Source organism: Beta vulgaris, chromosome 9, assembly GCF_026745355.1.
Source record: "Beta vulgaris subsp. vulgaris cultivar EL10 chromosome 9, EL10.2, whole genome shotgun sequence".
Lineage (NCBI taxonomy): Eukaryota > Viridiplantae > Streptophyta > Magnoliopsida > Caryophyllales > Amaranthaceae > Beta > Beta vulgaris.
Window position 1 is genome coordinate 7,985,366 of NC_079210.1, and position 17,106 is coordinate 8,002,471.

General features: G+C 39.2%; 1 protein-coding gene across 4 annotated transcripts in view; it reads left to right on the forward strand.

The window, feature by feature from the left end:
- Window positions 1-1,637: 1,637 nt before the first annotated feature.
- The window catches only part of LOC104902978 (uncharacterized), a 15,579-nt gene continuing 110 nt past the window's right edge, over window positions 1,638-17,106 (forward strand). The window contains exons 1-7 of one of the 4 annotated variants that reach the window (XM_057391690.1): window positions 1,639-2,254; window positions 3,419-6,331; window positions 7,130-7,183; window positions 12,835-13,195; window positions 15,560-15,688; window positions 16,590-16,722; window positions 16,830-17,106. The exon at window positions 16,830-17,106 is cut by the window's right edge and continues 110 nt beyond it. In XM_057391690.1, the coding sequence (XP_057247673.1) occupies window positions 1,817-2,254; window positions 3,419-6,331; window positions 7,130-7,183; window positions 12,835-13,077 (3,648 nt within the window). In that variant the 5' untranslated portion in view covers window positions 1,639-1,816 and the 3' untranslated portion in view covers window positions 13,078-13,195; window positions 15,560-15,688; window positions 16,590-16,722; window positions 16,830-17,106. Of the gene's footprint in view, window positions 2,255-3,418; window positions 6,332-7,129; window positions 7,184-12,834; window positions 13,196-15,559; window positions 15,689-16,589 lie in introns of all 4 variants that reach the window. The other 3 variants (XM_010690941.4, XM_057391689.1, XM_057391691.1) reach the window with 3 other exon arrangements.

The following is a 17,106-nucleotide window of genomic DNA, read 5'->3' on the forward strand; positions in this document are numbered from 1 at the left end:
GATTATACAAAAGATACATTTATACAACAAAATACAAGTTAACTTGGTTTAGTAAAAATGATAGCATCTACCAACTTCAATATTTGAGTTTTAGGAATCAGGACTCAAGTCACTAAGAATACATCGTACTTTGTCGAATAAGATTTTCTTATCCTTCTTCTTACTTTTAAGGGTTTTTTCACCAGGTACCCCTGTGGTTTTTCAAAATTTATGGGGTACCCCTAAGGTTTCAATAAAATTCACGAAATACCCTTAATGACTAACGGTGTTAAGTTTCCGTTAGTCATTAACCTTAATTAACCCTTCAATCCTAATTAACCATCTAACCCTAACCCTTGAACCTTAATCCTAACCTCCTAACACCTCACCCCTACCTTAACCATCCAACCACCCCCTCCCCCACCCACGCAGCCCCCCCACCCTTCCCCCACCCTTCCCCCACCACCCCCGTCGAATTCCCTCTCCCCACCCCACCACCCCCGTCGAATTCCGAATAGTGACCCACCACCACCCCCGTCGAATTCCCAATGGTGACCCACCACCGCCCCTGCTTGCCCCACATTCCCGCCGCAACCCTACCAACCCAACCCTCAAACCACCGATCGAAGCACCCACCCACACAGATCGAAGCCCCACTGTCGAAGGCCACCAAATTCGACCCAAATGGAACCTCCACCGTCGAACCCCCACCAAATCACTCACCTAGATTAAAGCATCGAAAGACCCATCCACCTTGAAGCCCTAAATCGACCCACCTAACTGGACCCAATCGAAGCCCCCAAATCAACCCACCCAACTCGACCCAACACCGTCGAACCCCTAACCACCAGAACTAATATTCGAACATCTTCGAACCACTTGCAAATGGCATCACATCTTCGTTATGGGTCTCGATTTCCTTCGACCTCGGTTTTTGGTTTCGTTTGGGTCTTAATTTAGCTCTTTTTGGTTCGATGTGGCTGCTGGTGGGTGGATTTCGGCAATTTTAAGTGGTGCATTTGGTGGTTGTGGGTGGATTTCGGCAGTTTTAAGTGGTTCAGTTGGTGGTTGTGGGTGGATTTCGGTAGTTTTAAGTGGTGCATTTGGTGGTTGTGGGTGGATTTCAGTGGTTGTGGATGAATTTCGATGGTAGTATGTGAATTTCAGTGATTGTAGGTGGATTTCGGTGGTTGTAGTGGTGCATTTGATGGTGGTGGGGTGGGTTTCCTCGGTGGTTGTAGGTGGTGCATTTGATGGTGGTTGGCTGGGTGGTGTAGGTAGTGGGAGGTGGCTTGGTGGTTGAAGGGTGGGTGGTTGGGGTGTTGGGTGATGATTAATGGTGTTGGGGTTAGATTAATGGGGTTGGGGTTAGATTAATGAGGTTAGGTTAGGGTCAGAAATTAGGGTTTGGTTAGTTAATTAGGGTTTAATTAGAGTTAGAGGGATTGACCCTAATGACTAACGGAAACTTGACACCGTTAGTCATTAAGGGCATTTTGTACATTGTTTACAAACCTTAGGGATACCTGGTGCATTTTTTTAAAACTAGGGGTACCCCATGAATTTTGATAAAGTACAAGGATACCTGGTGAAAAATCGTACTTTTAAAGTGTATTATACGCCAACCCAAACTAACTTTAACATGTAAGAAACTCCTCTGAATAGAGTTCCCATCTTAGCCATCATAAACAAAAAATCCATTCAACCAAAATACCAAATACTTCTCTCACTTTCTTTCTCAAGTCCTAACAGTCATAAAAATGTTATGATTTGTCAATTATACAAACTATCATCCCACCTAAAACCGATTCAAAAACCTCTCTGAAAACATACAATCATGGACAAAAAATCAAACCCCAATTCAATGCGAGTCCTAATTCGTCCTCCTGCAACTCCTCAACCCTCACCATCATCATCCTCATCCTCCTCCACAACTCCTCCTTCCGGCGTCGTCGTCGTCGGATTCATCGGCCGACGACACGGCGATGTTTCGCAGGTCATCAATCGAATTCTGGACTCCAATGTCTTCGGTTCGGGCCGAGCCGATTCTCCCCTCGGCATTTCCCTTGAGAATCAACACTTGTTGCTCACTGATCAGCTTAAGCATTGGTTCAACAATCGAAGAATTAGCTATCATCTTGATGAACTTAAGAATTTGCTCTTTCTTCAAATGTCTTCAACTACATGTCCAGCTATGAGGTCTCTTTCTGGGGTTGATTCTCTTCTTGATGACCAATATTTTGGGGACCTTCAGGGTATGCTCTTCATGTTCACGGTAAATTCTTTCTTTCCTCTCTTTTTATCCGAATTGAACTTACTTATTAGACTTTATCGGAACTTATTTTATAAAGGGTTAGAGCGTATTGGTTCAACTTATAGCTTATCGTAACTTATTAGAACTTGTTGGAACTTATTGTACATGATAGTAATCAGTAAGTCCTGTCTAAGAATACCTTGGTAAGGCAGTACTGATTAATCTATAACACCGGACACCGGTTCACTAAAAGAGTCACTTTAGAAGTTAGTAAGTTACAATGGTCACTTTTAGATAATGAGTTGTGTGTATCTTGAAAGGGGTTACTTCTAGTATAAGTGACCCTTTTAGGACAAAGTTATTATCGTTTTGCTATAGGTCATGGTAAGACAGACTTATATGAGATTTTATGTATACCCGAAACTTATGTGGTTTTTAGGTGAAGAGAACATATCCTTATACTATTCATTTGAAGTTGTATTTTGTAGGAGGGAATTTATGTTATTTTATCGTACACTTAACTAATTAGTTGAGTCCATCAATAGTTAGACAAACAGTTGAAATATTTACTAACAAAAGAAATTAAGGAGAAGTGATATTTGGTAACATTGACACTCTCCTCTGAAAAAATTGCAATTAAGGAGAGGTAGCTTATCTACTATGATACATGAAGTTGTAAATATTACTTATCTTTTTAGATTATACAGAAGATTACTTTGTTTTTGGGACAAAGTGAGTAGTTATCTTTGTAATTTGTTTTATTGGATGTATACAAATAAGAAGAAGAAGGTAATATCAAGAACATGGTAATTTTGAGTACATGGAAAGGGTTCGGCAACGTAATTCAACTCTTGAACTTGTTTAACTTAGTCCGTAGGGAACTGGAATAGGGGGAAACTCTGATAGAGTTTACATGTTCTACAACATGGTTTGTGAGATCTAGTTGACTACTACTTAATGTGGTTCTGGTCTCTTCTACATCTGTGTTTTCTCAAAGGCATGAAATGAAAATAATTTAGTGAAGCAATTGTGATTTTGACTCCTAATTAAGCATCTCAAACTTTTAAGCTTGATCTTTTAATGTTTAGCAAGTTTTAAATGGTTTCTGTTGAATTCTATTATTTTTTCCTGGGAATTCGTCTCCAAGACTTTGAGACATAATTTGGAACTCACATGCCATTGCAGGTTTGCCATGTAATTATCTACGTCCAAGAGGGGTCACGTTTTGATACGCAGGTTCTAAAAACCTTACGAGTGCTGCAATCTGCAAAACATGCTCTGATGCCTTTCTTAAGATCACATAGTATATTGCCTTCAGTTACTAGACCTTCATCGTCATCTTCTCGTCCTCCTACACCAGCAACATCCTCTAAGAGTCCTTCCCCACGAAGAGGCAGTTCAAATCGAAACAGTTCTATATCTGGCATGTCAAACTTAGGTTCATATGCTGCACTATTTCCTGGGCAGTGCACTCCTGTTACGCTCTTTGCTTTTGTTGATGATTTCTCAGAAATGGCCAAGTCCAGTGCTGTGGTTGAGGAGGCAAATGAATCCTCCTCTAGTCAGTTAGGTTTGGGTAGCTTGGCTAGATCAAATCTTCCAGTGAAGGGTTCTAGTTCGGTTGTTGTGCTGTCTCGCCCAACAAATAAGTGTGAAGGTGGTTTATTTAAGAAATTGCAATCTTCAGTTGAAGCCCAGATTCGATTTTTAATAAAAAAATGCCGGACACTTACGGGTTCTGAAAGTAGTAGTCAGTTAGGTTCAAGAAGTGGTGCTACATCTGGATTGGCTCCCTTACTAACCCTTGATGCATCTAGAGCTGTTGTGCTTTTAGACAGCTCTGGTATTTTGAGGGGCGAGTCTCTTGATTTTGCCACAGGCCTTGTAGAAGATGTTTTGAGTGGAAAGGCAACGCCCGATGCTTTGTTGCTTGAAAGTCATAGTCAGAGTGGAATTAAGGATGACATTGTGACTCTAAAGGAGTTTATTTTTAGGCAGGCTGACATTCTAAGGGGAAGAGGGGGGCTGATTACAAATGCCAACAGTGGTTCAGCGTCAGGCGTTGGTATGGTTGCTGTTGCAGCTGCCGCGGCCGCGGCAGCATCTGCAGCATCTGCTGCTTCCGGAAGAGTGACTAGTGTTCCTGAGCTTCCAAGCTTAGAGATGTGGTTGTGTTCCAGCCAACTAATTCTAAAAGGAATATTGTCTGCAATACCTGGTTCTGTTGATGACACTGATATAATCAGAAGGAAATTTCGGCAACGGAATGCTGGCCCGCCTCCTGTTGATGGGGGTGCTCCTAAAGGTGTTGATCCACTTGGCACTGCAGTGTTTCTGTTGGAGAGTGGGAAGGGGATCAACAGAAAATTTTCTGCAGTATGGTGTGAAAGAGCCCTACCAGCTGCTATGGAAGTTTATTTGAAAGACCTGCCTCCCTGTTATCCAACATCAAAGCATGAAGCTCAGTTGACAAAGGCTCTGAATGCCTTCCACTCAATGGTAAAGGGTCCTGCTTTGCAAGAATTCAAGAAAAAGTTGGAGGATGAATGCATGTCAATCTGGAAGTCTGGGAGGCAATTATGTGATGCTATAAGTTTGACAGGAAAACCGTGCATGCACCAGAGACATGATGTCAAGAACGATGGGTTTGCTTCAGATGCGGGCAAGGAACATAGCAGTGGATTTGTATTTCTTCATGCTTGTGCTTGTGGCCGCTCTCGACAATTACGAGCTGACCCTTTTGATTTTGAGTCTGCGAATACCAAATTTAATATATTTTCTGATTGTGATAAGCTTCTTCCTACATTGCAACTGCCAAAAGTTAGTGATAATTGGCCTATTCAGCCTTCATCATGGAATGTTGTTCGCCTTGGAGGCACACAGTACTATGATCCTTCTAAAGGTTTGCTTCAAGCTGGGTTTTCTTACAATCAAAAGTTCCTTTTAAGATGGACTGTTGTTCTTGAGAAAGATAAGCACTCAACTGTCTCATTCGCTAATGCTTTGAGGCAAGGTTCCTTCCGCAGTAAACCAGACTTAAAACTCGAAAGTGCTGTCAAGGATGCTAAAAGAAGTACAGTACTGGTGGAGCCAGGTGAAGTCGAAAGTGGAGTTGAAGGCAACGTGAAAGTTGTGGATGATTCTATATCTGATCATAGAAAGATTAGTTTTGGTAGAGGTCTTCCAATTACCACAATGAAAAAAGCTTTTTCTGAGGTTGTTGCTGGATCAACATCTTCCAATTCAGCATTTCCCCCCTTACAGCCAAAGGCACAATTGACATCTGGTCCTGGAAAAAATGTTAAGAAGATTGCCGTAAGAGTTGCAAGTACAGAGAAGATTAACATTTCTGCTAGTGATGCTCAAAGGTCTGAAAAATCTGAAGAGATCCATTCTGCAGGAGCAGAAAACTCAACTGGAATAAACAATGTTGGCCATGTTAATGCTAACCCCTTCTTGCATATAGGTACCACTGTAATTCCATTGAATGTCGATGATCGCAAAAATGCTTCTGAGATGATTAATACCCATGGGGGGAAGACTAGTTTTGATCCATCTGTCAGGCACTTTGTAGTCTATGTTGGTTTTGAGCATGAATGTCCTCGTGGCCACCGATTTATATTATCTTCAGAGCTTCTGGACCAACTTGGGCAACCATACTCTTTGCCTGAAGAATCTCAGGTTATACGTCCTGCGGAAATTGGTAACCGTAAGCATAGGGGTTCCTTGAAATTCAGTAAGAGTGATATTCACGGTAAAGCTCATCGACTGCCAAATGGTAATGCTGCAGTAATGCACAAGCTAAGCAGCATGGAAGCTAAAGCTGTGGTTGATAGTGGTATTATTATGGATGAGATATCTTTGTCCAAGTCACTGGAGCAGACACCCCGTGATTCGTCAATGCTACCTAATTCTGGCACAGATTCTCATCAGGGTCACCGTTCTCTGAATGTTGAGAATAACGGGCCTGCCTTTTCATTGCTTAACAGAAGTTTACCACTGTACATGAATTGCCCACATTGCAGAGCATCAAAGAATAAGGATGTTCAAAATTTGAAGTTTGCCAGCACAATATCTCAGTTACAGAGGATTTTTGTGGTAAGCAAATCTTAATAACCACTCTCCTTAGTATTAGATATTCTATTGTATTGATAGTTTGATACACTGACCGCTGTGGTAGAAAATATTAATTGAATTACATGAGCACTGCTTTTCTATAGTTGAATACTTGAATGTGCTTACCATAATTTTGAAATGGAAAATGAGACATGAATAACCCCTACTTTCACCCATCTATAATCCCAACTATTTGTAATAGACTAGCCTAGGGGGATAGGGGTATTTTAGTAATATACACTAGTTAATATGTTAGCTTGGGGAGTAAGGCAAATACTCTATAAATAGAGGATATTAGGGAGAGAAGAGGATATGAAGAAAATATTTGAAAGTTCATTTTAGTGGTTAGCTTTGGGAGTGTGTCAAGTCACTCGAAAACTTGATTATCTATCCTTATTTTCTGTTATTTCCATTGTTATCAATCAAAAATCATCATCTTCTTCCATATTTTTACTACCCAAATTTATCTGTTCATTACACTATTACTTATCTTCTGAAAGTATTCTGAGTTTTTGGATTATTTAGAAGTGATCTCAACGGGGACCTTCCCAAAATAATCAAACTCTTTTTTTTTTTTTTTTTCGCTGATCCATTTTGGGTGTATGACTCTATGGTATATAGAAGAAGTAAGAACGTGGATAATTTAGTTAGGTTTATTTTTGGGAAAAAAATTGATGAAAGTTGGGATTATTTATGTCAATTTTTTTTAAAGTGGTCTCTTCCATGAAAATGAGGCCTACATGTGAGCGATTTAACTAAATATGCTATTATTGGGTGCAGGTTACACCTCCATTTCCTGTTGTACTAGCAACCAACCCTGTTGTACAATTTGAGGTATGCACTCAACATTTCCTCTAACTTTTACCAAAGTGGAGAGTGAGATATGTAGTTGAAAATTAACATGAATTATATCCTCCGTTTTTAAATGGCATGTTGACCACAATTCCACTCATGAGAATATTGTTTTTTAGGGTTAATATTGCATGTTGGATAATGTAAATTGACATGTAATATGCCATTGATGATGTAAGTCACCTATAATCTTACATTGATACTATAAGGCCTTTAAGGAGTTGCATTGGTCTTGTTAAATGGCTACTATGCCTTATACAAAGAATAGAGGAAGTACCTCTTATGCTTGATAATTGTCTTCAAACTCGTAGCAATATCTTGTGTGAACTATTTTGTGCACTATGGTTTATGAGATCATTGGCCTTAATTTATATTTACATATTGTGTTCTAGAAAATACTATAATTTAAAATTGTTTTATTTGGAAAATTTGGGAGGACAATAGTCAAGAGGTGTTGTCATAGAAGTTTATGAGGTTTTTTAATTTTTCAAATTGTTATAATTTTCAAAACTTGGTATACTTCCCCTCTATAGCTTGATATGGGACCTTGGTTCTATTTTAGTTGCTCAGGATTCCTTGCAAAAAATAAGGGTAATTAGATGATTAATTGGTTCCACTAAAAAAAAGGTGATTAATTGGTTGAAGATGTGGCTCACCATCTGTGTTTGTATCAATAAGACAACTGGTAATGTTCTCTTCTCTTGTTGGAGACGGGTTCCCTCAAATTGTTTTAGCATTAGTATCTCTTGCTTCATACATGATTTTTTTGATCTGATGATGTTTAGAGACCGGGCAATAGAGAGTTGCGTAATACAGGAAGAGAGAAAATAAACCCGTGTTTTGGAGGGATAATGATGTATACAGCTTATCTTCCCCTGTCTTATGGCAGAAGTGTTTACCGGATTCTTGTTTAAGAAGAGCAAGTGTCAAAATTAGGGAAGCAAGTATCAAAGTTGGCTTCCAAACAATTAGGATAAAGAAGGGAACCTTTTAAATGTCTTTGACCATGATTAACACGATGATGATTGATCTTGATATAGCTATCAAGTGTTTTGTGCCCCTTATTCATTTGGGAGTTGAAGGTCTGGATTATCCCGAGAAAGGGTAGAATTGGATGGGGATTAACAGGATGATGGTTGATCTTGATATAGCTATCAAGTGTTTTGTGCCCCCTTATTCATTTGGAATTTGAAGGTCTTGATTATCCCGACAAAGGGTAGAATTGGATGGGAGTATGCCTGTTTATTTTTGCTAGTAGTTAGACTGTGAGAGTGCAATGCCTGATTTCTTGGGTGCCTTATAGGAGGTGGTTTTCTTCATTGTGAGGGTCTAAGCATTATGATTGCAGATTTCCTGTTTCTGCTTAGTCTGATTAAGCTTTTTGTACGCATATCTCTACGACATTAAATCCAGACCATTCTTTTTAAGAAAGTTTTGTAGTTTGATGAACTAGGGAAGGAGTAAAAATCTATTGGTATAATATCTTCTTCAGATCTTTTGCTTTGTGATATAGGAAAAATTGATTAGAATAATACCAACTATAGCCATTGTGCCAAAAATAGTCTCAAATATGGGTTAACTTAGAATAATCCCAACTATAGGTGAGGTCTTCCAAAAATGCAGTCACCTGAATGATCAGGTTTAGTAGTTTGTCGTACTATGAATAGCCATTTACTTAATTCTATTGTTTTGCAATTTATCACCCCACCCTTATGTTTTACTCCCCCGGCCTACTGCCACCCCTCTCCTTAGTCCTGCCTCCCCCACCCCCTTAAAAAAACCCCCATCCCACCCCACTGCCACTGTCACGCTTCCTCTTCCTTCCTCATCTCTAAAAAACAAAACCCAGACCATTGCCACTCCTCCCTTCCTCCCTCATCCCTGAAAAAACTCCCACCTAGTGCCACCCGACAGTTGTTTGTTAGACCTAGGACTTTCTCGTAAGCACCAAGTGCCATTCTCACAATGCTTTAAGCTGCTCACTGGTTCTTTTTAACCTATGCAAAGACTCTCACTGACCTTACCTTTCCTTTGTCCTTCAGTGGTTCTTTCTCAACTATGCAAACACTCTCACTAACTTTACCTTTCCCTTTGTCCTTCATTGGTTCTTTTATAGGAACCTTGCCTTTGTAGACTCCCCTTCCTCTAGGCATCATTGCCTTGTTTGCTTGAATGTCGGATGAAGTCTCCTCCATATTGATGGTATTAAAGGCTGTTGAATCTATTAACTCAATTGAGGGAGTCAATATATTACTTCTTCTAAGGGTAAGTTTCTTCCTTGGTTGCACAGGTGGTGGAATAGGTGGGATAGGGGGTGGTGTACTTGAATTAAAGCAATGGATTTGCTTAGATAGTTAAATGGGCTAGGGGGTGGAATTGGTGAGTCAGTGTTTGAAATAGGTGGTTCAGTGGTTGTAATGGATGAGTCTTTGGTGGGAATGTGGAGTCATGGTTTGGTATTGATAAGTCACAGGGTGCTCCCTCTTCCATTTGTGTTGTCCTTAAAGACATGGCAGAATTGATCACAGTGGGTTTCACTACCTCGCCAACCCAAATGTAAATATATTTCTTCTATGATAACAATTAAACATATTAATTAAGTCCTTATCATTCTCTATCTGAACATGTTTCATACATTGAAGATGTGTGAATGTAGAAAACTTGGGATATCTCATATTATCCTTGTCTGCCTTCTCCCAATATTCTAACACTAAATCAATCAGCATTACCTTGTCAATGTCCTCAACAAGTATATATATCTACAATTCTACATACCTACCCTTATGTTGAAACTTCAACAACACATTGTCACCCATCCTTCACAAAAAATTCAAATAAAAACAAGAATTAAATTCAAAATATATAACTACACAAAAAATTCGCGAACAGTTGGGGCTTGGCTCGGTCAAAGCTCGACTCGTGGTGGTTCATCTCGGATTCGAACTCAGCTCGAGACTTCAGCAAGCCTAGCTGAGCTAGGCAAAGCTCGACTTGAGAGCTCGTGAACGGGCTCGATTATTCTTTTATACTAAAAAATAATATATTTATATACATACATACATATATTAACCTAGATATTGCACAATAATAAGTTAATAGTTCCTTTGTCGAAAAGAAAACCTATAAATCTCAAATTTTAGAGAAGTAAAAAAAAAAGAAAACATGTAAGAAAGCTAGGGGTGATAAAGATTCAAGCCTGTTCGTGAACAGTTCGAGCTCGGCTCGTTTAACATTTGGCAAGCTCGGCTCGAACAAAGTTCGGCTCGTTAAGCATTAAGCTCGGCTCGAGCTCGAATAAACTTAAACGAACACAAACCGAGCAGACCACAGTTCGGGGTTTGCTCGACCGATAAGCTGCCCTAGGCATACCAAACTATAAGCACAAATATCATACAATTTAAAGGACATAAAACTTCAATTGCAGAGATATTCTGTAATTAGGATTCAATTTAAGCCACAAATAACCATAATTTAGTTCAATGTAAGTCGCATACTTCAACAAGGAAAAAAAGAATACATGTAAGTACATAGTTTAGGTCAATTTAAGCCTAATTTAGAGGTGGAATCCATACCTGAAGTTGAATGAAGCTAAAATTCAAGACTTTCTCCAAAGAGAACCCATTCAAATCTTCAAAATATCTTCAATCTGCAGACCTAACTTAACGCAACAAATCCCTTTCAATTTCCTCTAAATTTTTGCCCTAAATTTGCGATCTTATGTACCGAATTTTGTTGAATAATCAGGCTTAGAAAATTTTTCCTCTAAGTTTTGCCCTAAATCTGGGTAGAGAATTTTTTCTGGGTTTACTTGTTCAAGCAAATGAACTGGAAAGAAAGGAGGAAAGATGTAGAGATGGAATGGGAGGGAGTTCCTTTCTGACTTCGTGTGAAAATTTGTGGTGGTGTCAAGTTCATTTAGTTTTTAATTAATCTAACCTAGGTTAAACCACTAACTGACTAACTAACGCTTTTAACAGTCCTTAAACGTTACATTAACCCATAAGAGAAGCCACCAAAGAGAAAAAAAAAAGTAAGGGGCTAACAGGGAGAATTTCCCTATATTTATTGATATGCTTATTTTTTTTTTTTCTAATGACTAATTCAAGAAAACTTCCCAAATGCTGCCACTATATCCAGCTAATACATTAGTTTGGATTATTTAAAGAAGATAGAGGATAGTTGGGATTGTTGGTGTATCCTTACTGTTCTATGATATTCTAAAAAGTAGTAATGGACTGGTTTGTCCATTTTGTTCATCTCTCGGGCAAGCAAAATGACCGTCCTTTTCATTGTTGACACTTCGTGATGGAATATATTGTGATGACACCTCATGGTGGAAGCTATAGGCTATGTGCATTGTTGGGTTGTGCATTACTTGTGGAGGCTGGAGGGATTACCTGTTATGCATCATTTTCCGAGCTCATGTCTCTGCTTCATCTTGGAATGGAAGTGGCTTTCTGACCAGCAGACACAGGGGCCTGGACTGTCTTTTTTGGATGATGTTTAATCCCTGTTTGCTTCTTTTCCATGATCCCTCAAATCAAATATTCTAGAGCTCTTTAATTCCTCTTTAACTGTTCTTTCTTATTGTTTGTGCTTCAAGCATTGGAGAAGTCTGTTGTCTTTTTATCCGGTTTATATGGCTCATTGGACTAAGTTTACTTTACCGGATCGCTCCATGTAACACTGCAACCATTTGTATGTTTGACTTATACTGAATTTGCAAAGTAGAGCTTCCTGTTACAGTTTATGTCCCTGATTTTTCACGAGGGTGTGATGTTTAAGTCGCTTGTTGCTTTTGTTCTCTTACAATTGTGAGCTGCGTCATCTGCAGTCATACCAATATGTTAGCTCTTTTATGTTATGTAACTTCTCATCTAATGTATATTCTTGCAACTGGATTTGGAGGTATGCCTTTTACTTACCTGTCGATTTCGTTGAGGGGGTTTCTTATAATATCTGTGTCAGATGCACCACGTTATTGGTGTTCTCTTTCTTTTATCTTTTGTATTGCAGGACTTCTTGTCCTCTCACATTGTTACAATTTCCTTATTTTTTTTACCGAAGAAAAGAAATCCTTTTATAGCTGAGTTGAAAGGTGAGGGACAAGGTGTTCATGTTTTGGCTCAGCTGTCCAATATGATGTTTTAGTGATTGTTATGAGATCCAATTTTTAGCAGTGAGAGATTGATAAAGACTATTTCAGATTTTTTTTGTTACAGTATCTAGTAGCCAAGCCTGAGTGTTTTCGAGTGCTATAGACATATACTAACAGAATGTTATTTACAATTTATGATTTACCTAATTTAATGTGTAGTCGATACAGCGGGTTAGAGGTTTCGCAATTATCACCGTATTATGTAGTGAAAGAAGCAGAGCTTTGGATTTGTGTCCTGTTTGCTGTGATTACCTCTTAACAATTAAGTGGTTGGAACTTTCTCTTTCTCAGCCATTAACGTATCCTTTTTTCCTTGCTTGCAACTCAGCTTTGTTGGACTAAAATTTGCTGTTTTGGCCAATGTATGCTTGAGCCTTGACTGTGGGATCGTTAATTTGAGAAGCATTAATCTTGCTTCTGCCTGTATTCTATCACTAGAAATTTGATTCCAGTTGTTTTCCTTGCTTATGTGCAGGGATCCCATCAATGTGAAGGTTTTGCAAGCCATGAACAGCAGCTGCAATTCAGCCTTGGGTGTCAAGTTATTTTGCCTCCAGAGAGTTTTGTCTCAATCAGGCTCCCCTTTGTCTATGGCTTCCAAGACAAAGATAAGGGATTGCTTCCTCTTAATCCATTTGAACCTCAACCCGAGTTGACTGCCTGGATAATGCAAGGGACAGCACTGAAGGCCATTTTTAAGGGAAGCAGTTCAGACTAAGAGCTTCGCAGATGCATGTGCTCTTTTCTTTGATATTGGGCAAGGTCAGTGATCTGACTGATTCAAGCTTCAGGAACGCCAAAGGCTGAAGCTATCATCAAACTTTTATCTATCCAAGGTAGCTGATGCTGCCAACCTTTCTTTATCATCCTTGTTGATGGTTCTGTGATGGATGTGCTTTTTATGGTAGGGTGTCAGAAACTACATTGATTATGTTCCTTGCTGGGTGCCTCTCTTGACTCTTGAGTGCAAAAAATAACGTTAAAAAAAATGCCAAGTAATTACGAAAGACAACCCAGTATGAATCCTGCCTACAAGGGTTTCCTAGAAGTTATCGAGGACAAGATCCTTGATAATGTTTTTTGTCTCTGGGATATGTGTACCTGGTCCATTTGGGGTCCCTTTTATCTTAAATCTTAATAGAACAGGTGTGTAGGATTAGGGGCCGTTTGGTTGCCATGAGGGTAAGGGAATGGAATCAAGAAAGGGGTATAGGGAGAAAGGAAAAGAAAACCCTTAGATTAAAAATGTTGTTTGGTTGAATTTTTTTTTATTTCTCTTTCTTCCTCTTTTTACATCCTTCCACCACCATCCTCCTTCTCATGTTTGTTGTGCCCCGCCGGAACTCCACGCCCGGTACCCCGGTGAGCCGCCGAGCTTACGCCCTCCCGCTCCCCTTCCCACCGCGCCGTCGTCCCTCCCCGCAGCACTCACCAGTGCGATCTCCCCCCTCCTCTTTCGCTGCACCGTCAATCCTCCACCTCCACTTCTTTGTGTCGTCGTGTCGTCCCCCTCCCCTTCCAGATGTGTCGTTCTCTCCCTTCCCCTTCCACATCTGCCGTTTTTCTCTTTGTTCTTCCTTTTTTTCTAGGGTTTGTGGGTGGTTTAGATGGTGGATGGTGGTGGTGGTTTCTCGGTTTTTGTTTTACTTGAGTGGGCGGTTTTGGTAGTTGGGTGGGAGATGCTCGGTGGTTAGTGGCGTCGTTGTGGTGTTGGGGTAGAGGACTCACATGGTGGTTGGTGGTCGGTTCAAGCCTGGTGGTTAGGTGGGCAGGTGGTGCCGGTTGGGTGGTCGGGTGGTCAGGTGATGGTTGAGTGGCGGTGCTAGTGGTTAGGTGGGTTGGTCGAGTGGTCAAGGTCTCAAGGAGGTGGTCAATGATGAGTCAAAGAAAGGGAATATGAAACCTTGGAGGGTGGGGGGAATGAGAGTAGAGGACTTTGGGGGTAAGGAGAAGGTAAAGGGAATCATTAAACTGAGCAAACAAACAACAAGTAAGTCTTGATTCCCTTACCCTTTCCGAAAGACCCCCAACCAAACGCCCCCTTAGTGTGTATAAATTCCTGTTCCAATCTCAACCGCCAAATAATAACCCAGCATGGATTCTGCCTAGAGCTTAGGGAGCACATGATTCTTGGATTGTCTAGGAACTGCTTAGCTGATTCCATGTAGGGGCCCCATTTTTCTTAGTGACTCAAGCTTCTGATTTTTGTTTCTGCTGTTGATTCTGTCTTCCTTTGAAAGATATGGGTGTAAAGTGGATTGTTCTGTTTACCCTTACATAAAGCCCTAAGGCTAATGAAAATTTGGTTTTTTAGTTTTTGAGTCCACATGCAAACCGAATCTAGATTATGTCCAGCCCTGTTGTAAATTTATTTATAATTTGGAGGCGCACCAACTTTCTGGACCCAAATGTGTTTTGTGAAAAATTTCTCATGTTGACTTGTTTATTGCTAGGATTTACAAGGCATATGTAAATATGAGAGAGCAAAGGAAGAGAGGGAAATAAAGAATGAGAAAGTTAGTTTGAGAGATTGAGAGTAAGGAATAATTGATATGACCAGTCTCGAGAGTAAGGAATAATTGATATGACCAGTCTCAACTATGGCCGGCTCACTTAAAAGGTCCTAAGCGTCTTAACTTTTGGGGGGTCTTTTCCCAAAATGGTCTTTCAAGTTGATTAACATGTAGAAAGCTTGATATGGTTAATTATGACACATTAGATTCTTCTGTTCACGTCAATTAATTGAAAAGAATAACTATCGGATGAGTGTCATGTGTCTCAATTAATATATTTAGCAGCTTTATAAATGCTATTAAGCTAAATGACCATTTTAGGAGGAGACCCCTAAAAGTCGGGACCACTCTAAGATAATCAAGAGTTGAGACCTTTTAAAGTAAATCAGCTATAGTTGGGACCGACTATATCAATTTTTCCTAAAAGAAAAGGGAAGTGAGACGGAAAGGGTGACTTGGTGTAAGTTAATAAGTTGTGGCTGCTTTATACAAAGGGATTATATATTAAGCAGTTCACAACATAAATGGTATTTGGACCATCCAGAATTAGTCTCTCGATTGCATTTATCAAGTAAAAAGATTTTTGTTATTCCTAAAATTTGATTTCAAATACCTTGAATTGAATCTCAATGTGAACCAAATTCAATAAAAGTTAAATGATTTGATAATTTTGTTTGGTTTTGTTAGGCATTTGGACTAAACACAAAGCATGGGTCAAGACTGATGTGCTTCGGGGAAAAAAGAAAGAAAGGATCATCGTCTTTAGAAAATGAAGGAGAAGATATCAAGTCTCTTGACTAAGTCAAATGTTTCTAGGTATTTTTTAGTATTTTGATTAATTTTGTATTATACTTTTTCTATTTTGTCATAAATGCCCGATCCCCCTGAATCCCGATAAATAGTCATGTTTTGGCTAGGTTTTGTCATTTTTTGTTATGTTTGTCATTTTCTCATCATTCGATAGTTGTATTCTTTTCTATTACAAGTGCTTGTTAGATTTTCAATTATTTTTTTCATTTGAAAGAGTGTATGTCTTAGTCTCCATTACTTGCTGTCATTTTGGTGTTCATGTTTTATATCCAGTGGTATAAAATGTTCTTGAGTCTTTGTAATTGCCTCTTTGGTTTCATAGTTCCCTCTGTTTTCAGCTTAAGGTTTTTTTATCAGTTTTTAGGTCATATTTGGTTGATATATGTCATCTTTTAGGGAATGCAAGTCACATTTTGATCAAATATAGTTTTTGGACAAGTTGTTTTTCACGGTTAATTTATTCATTTTATGTCAATTTTGGATTGTTTATGCGATGGTTTAGTTTATTTATGTAAGTTTCTAGTAAGTTAGTTTTTGTAGGATATGTCTGCTTTTGGTGAGGATATGCTTCATTTTTAGGATATGTTAGTTTTACCCTGTATATGCCAATTTTAGGGTGCATTGTCTTCAACTTTAAGAAAGAAGTTTAAGGTCTAATAATTCCATATAAGCTTAGTTTACTTATGATGAATTCGGTTAATTTAACTTCAATAAGTTCAATTAAGATAAGTTCAAGAGAATTCAGATGAAGAGAACGCCCCTTAATGTTATTCAGGTTTTGCAGAATGTCATTTTCACATATGTTCCATATTATGGTGGTGTATGCTTGTTTTGCAGATTTTTAGAGGTTTCACCTTTTGGATTCACAAATTTCATTGTTCAGACTACTTATATTTTTTTTTTGTAGTGTTGCGGGAAAGAATATAACTCAACTCCGTTCTACTGATGGTCTATGCTTCTTGCGTTGCCAAGTCTAAACTGCAAATTGAACGTTTCTACGGATGGTCTCTGTGTCTTTTGTGGAGGTGTTGAAATTGCAAGTAATCTCTTCTTTGCTTGCTTAATTCTTTTGCAGTTTTGAAGCACTAAGATCCTAGGGATTAAGAGGCAGGCGTTTGATTTTTGATGTTGAGACACTGAAATGCAGGAAGATACCAGTAAATGACAGGCTATCTACGAGATCTAGTAAGCTGAGGAAACTGGAGAGTTTTTGTAATTCTCATTCTCTTGCTGGTCCAATTGTGCTTCAAAGCATCCTGCATAAGCTCTGTAGCAGCGAACACTTTTTAATGATGTAATTTAGCTTCTTGTACATGAAGAGACTTCGTCAACCCTTCCTAGAAGACAGGAAGAAAGGTAATACTTAGGCAATTTTTTCAAAGGCTCGAAGCTAGGGTGTTTTGCTAACGATTAGGTTACAGTCC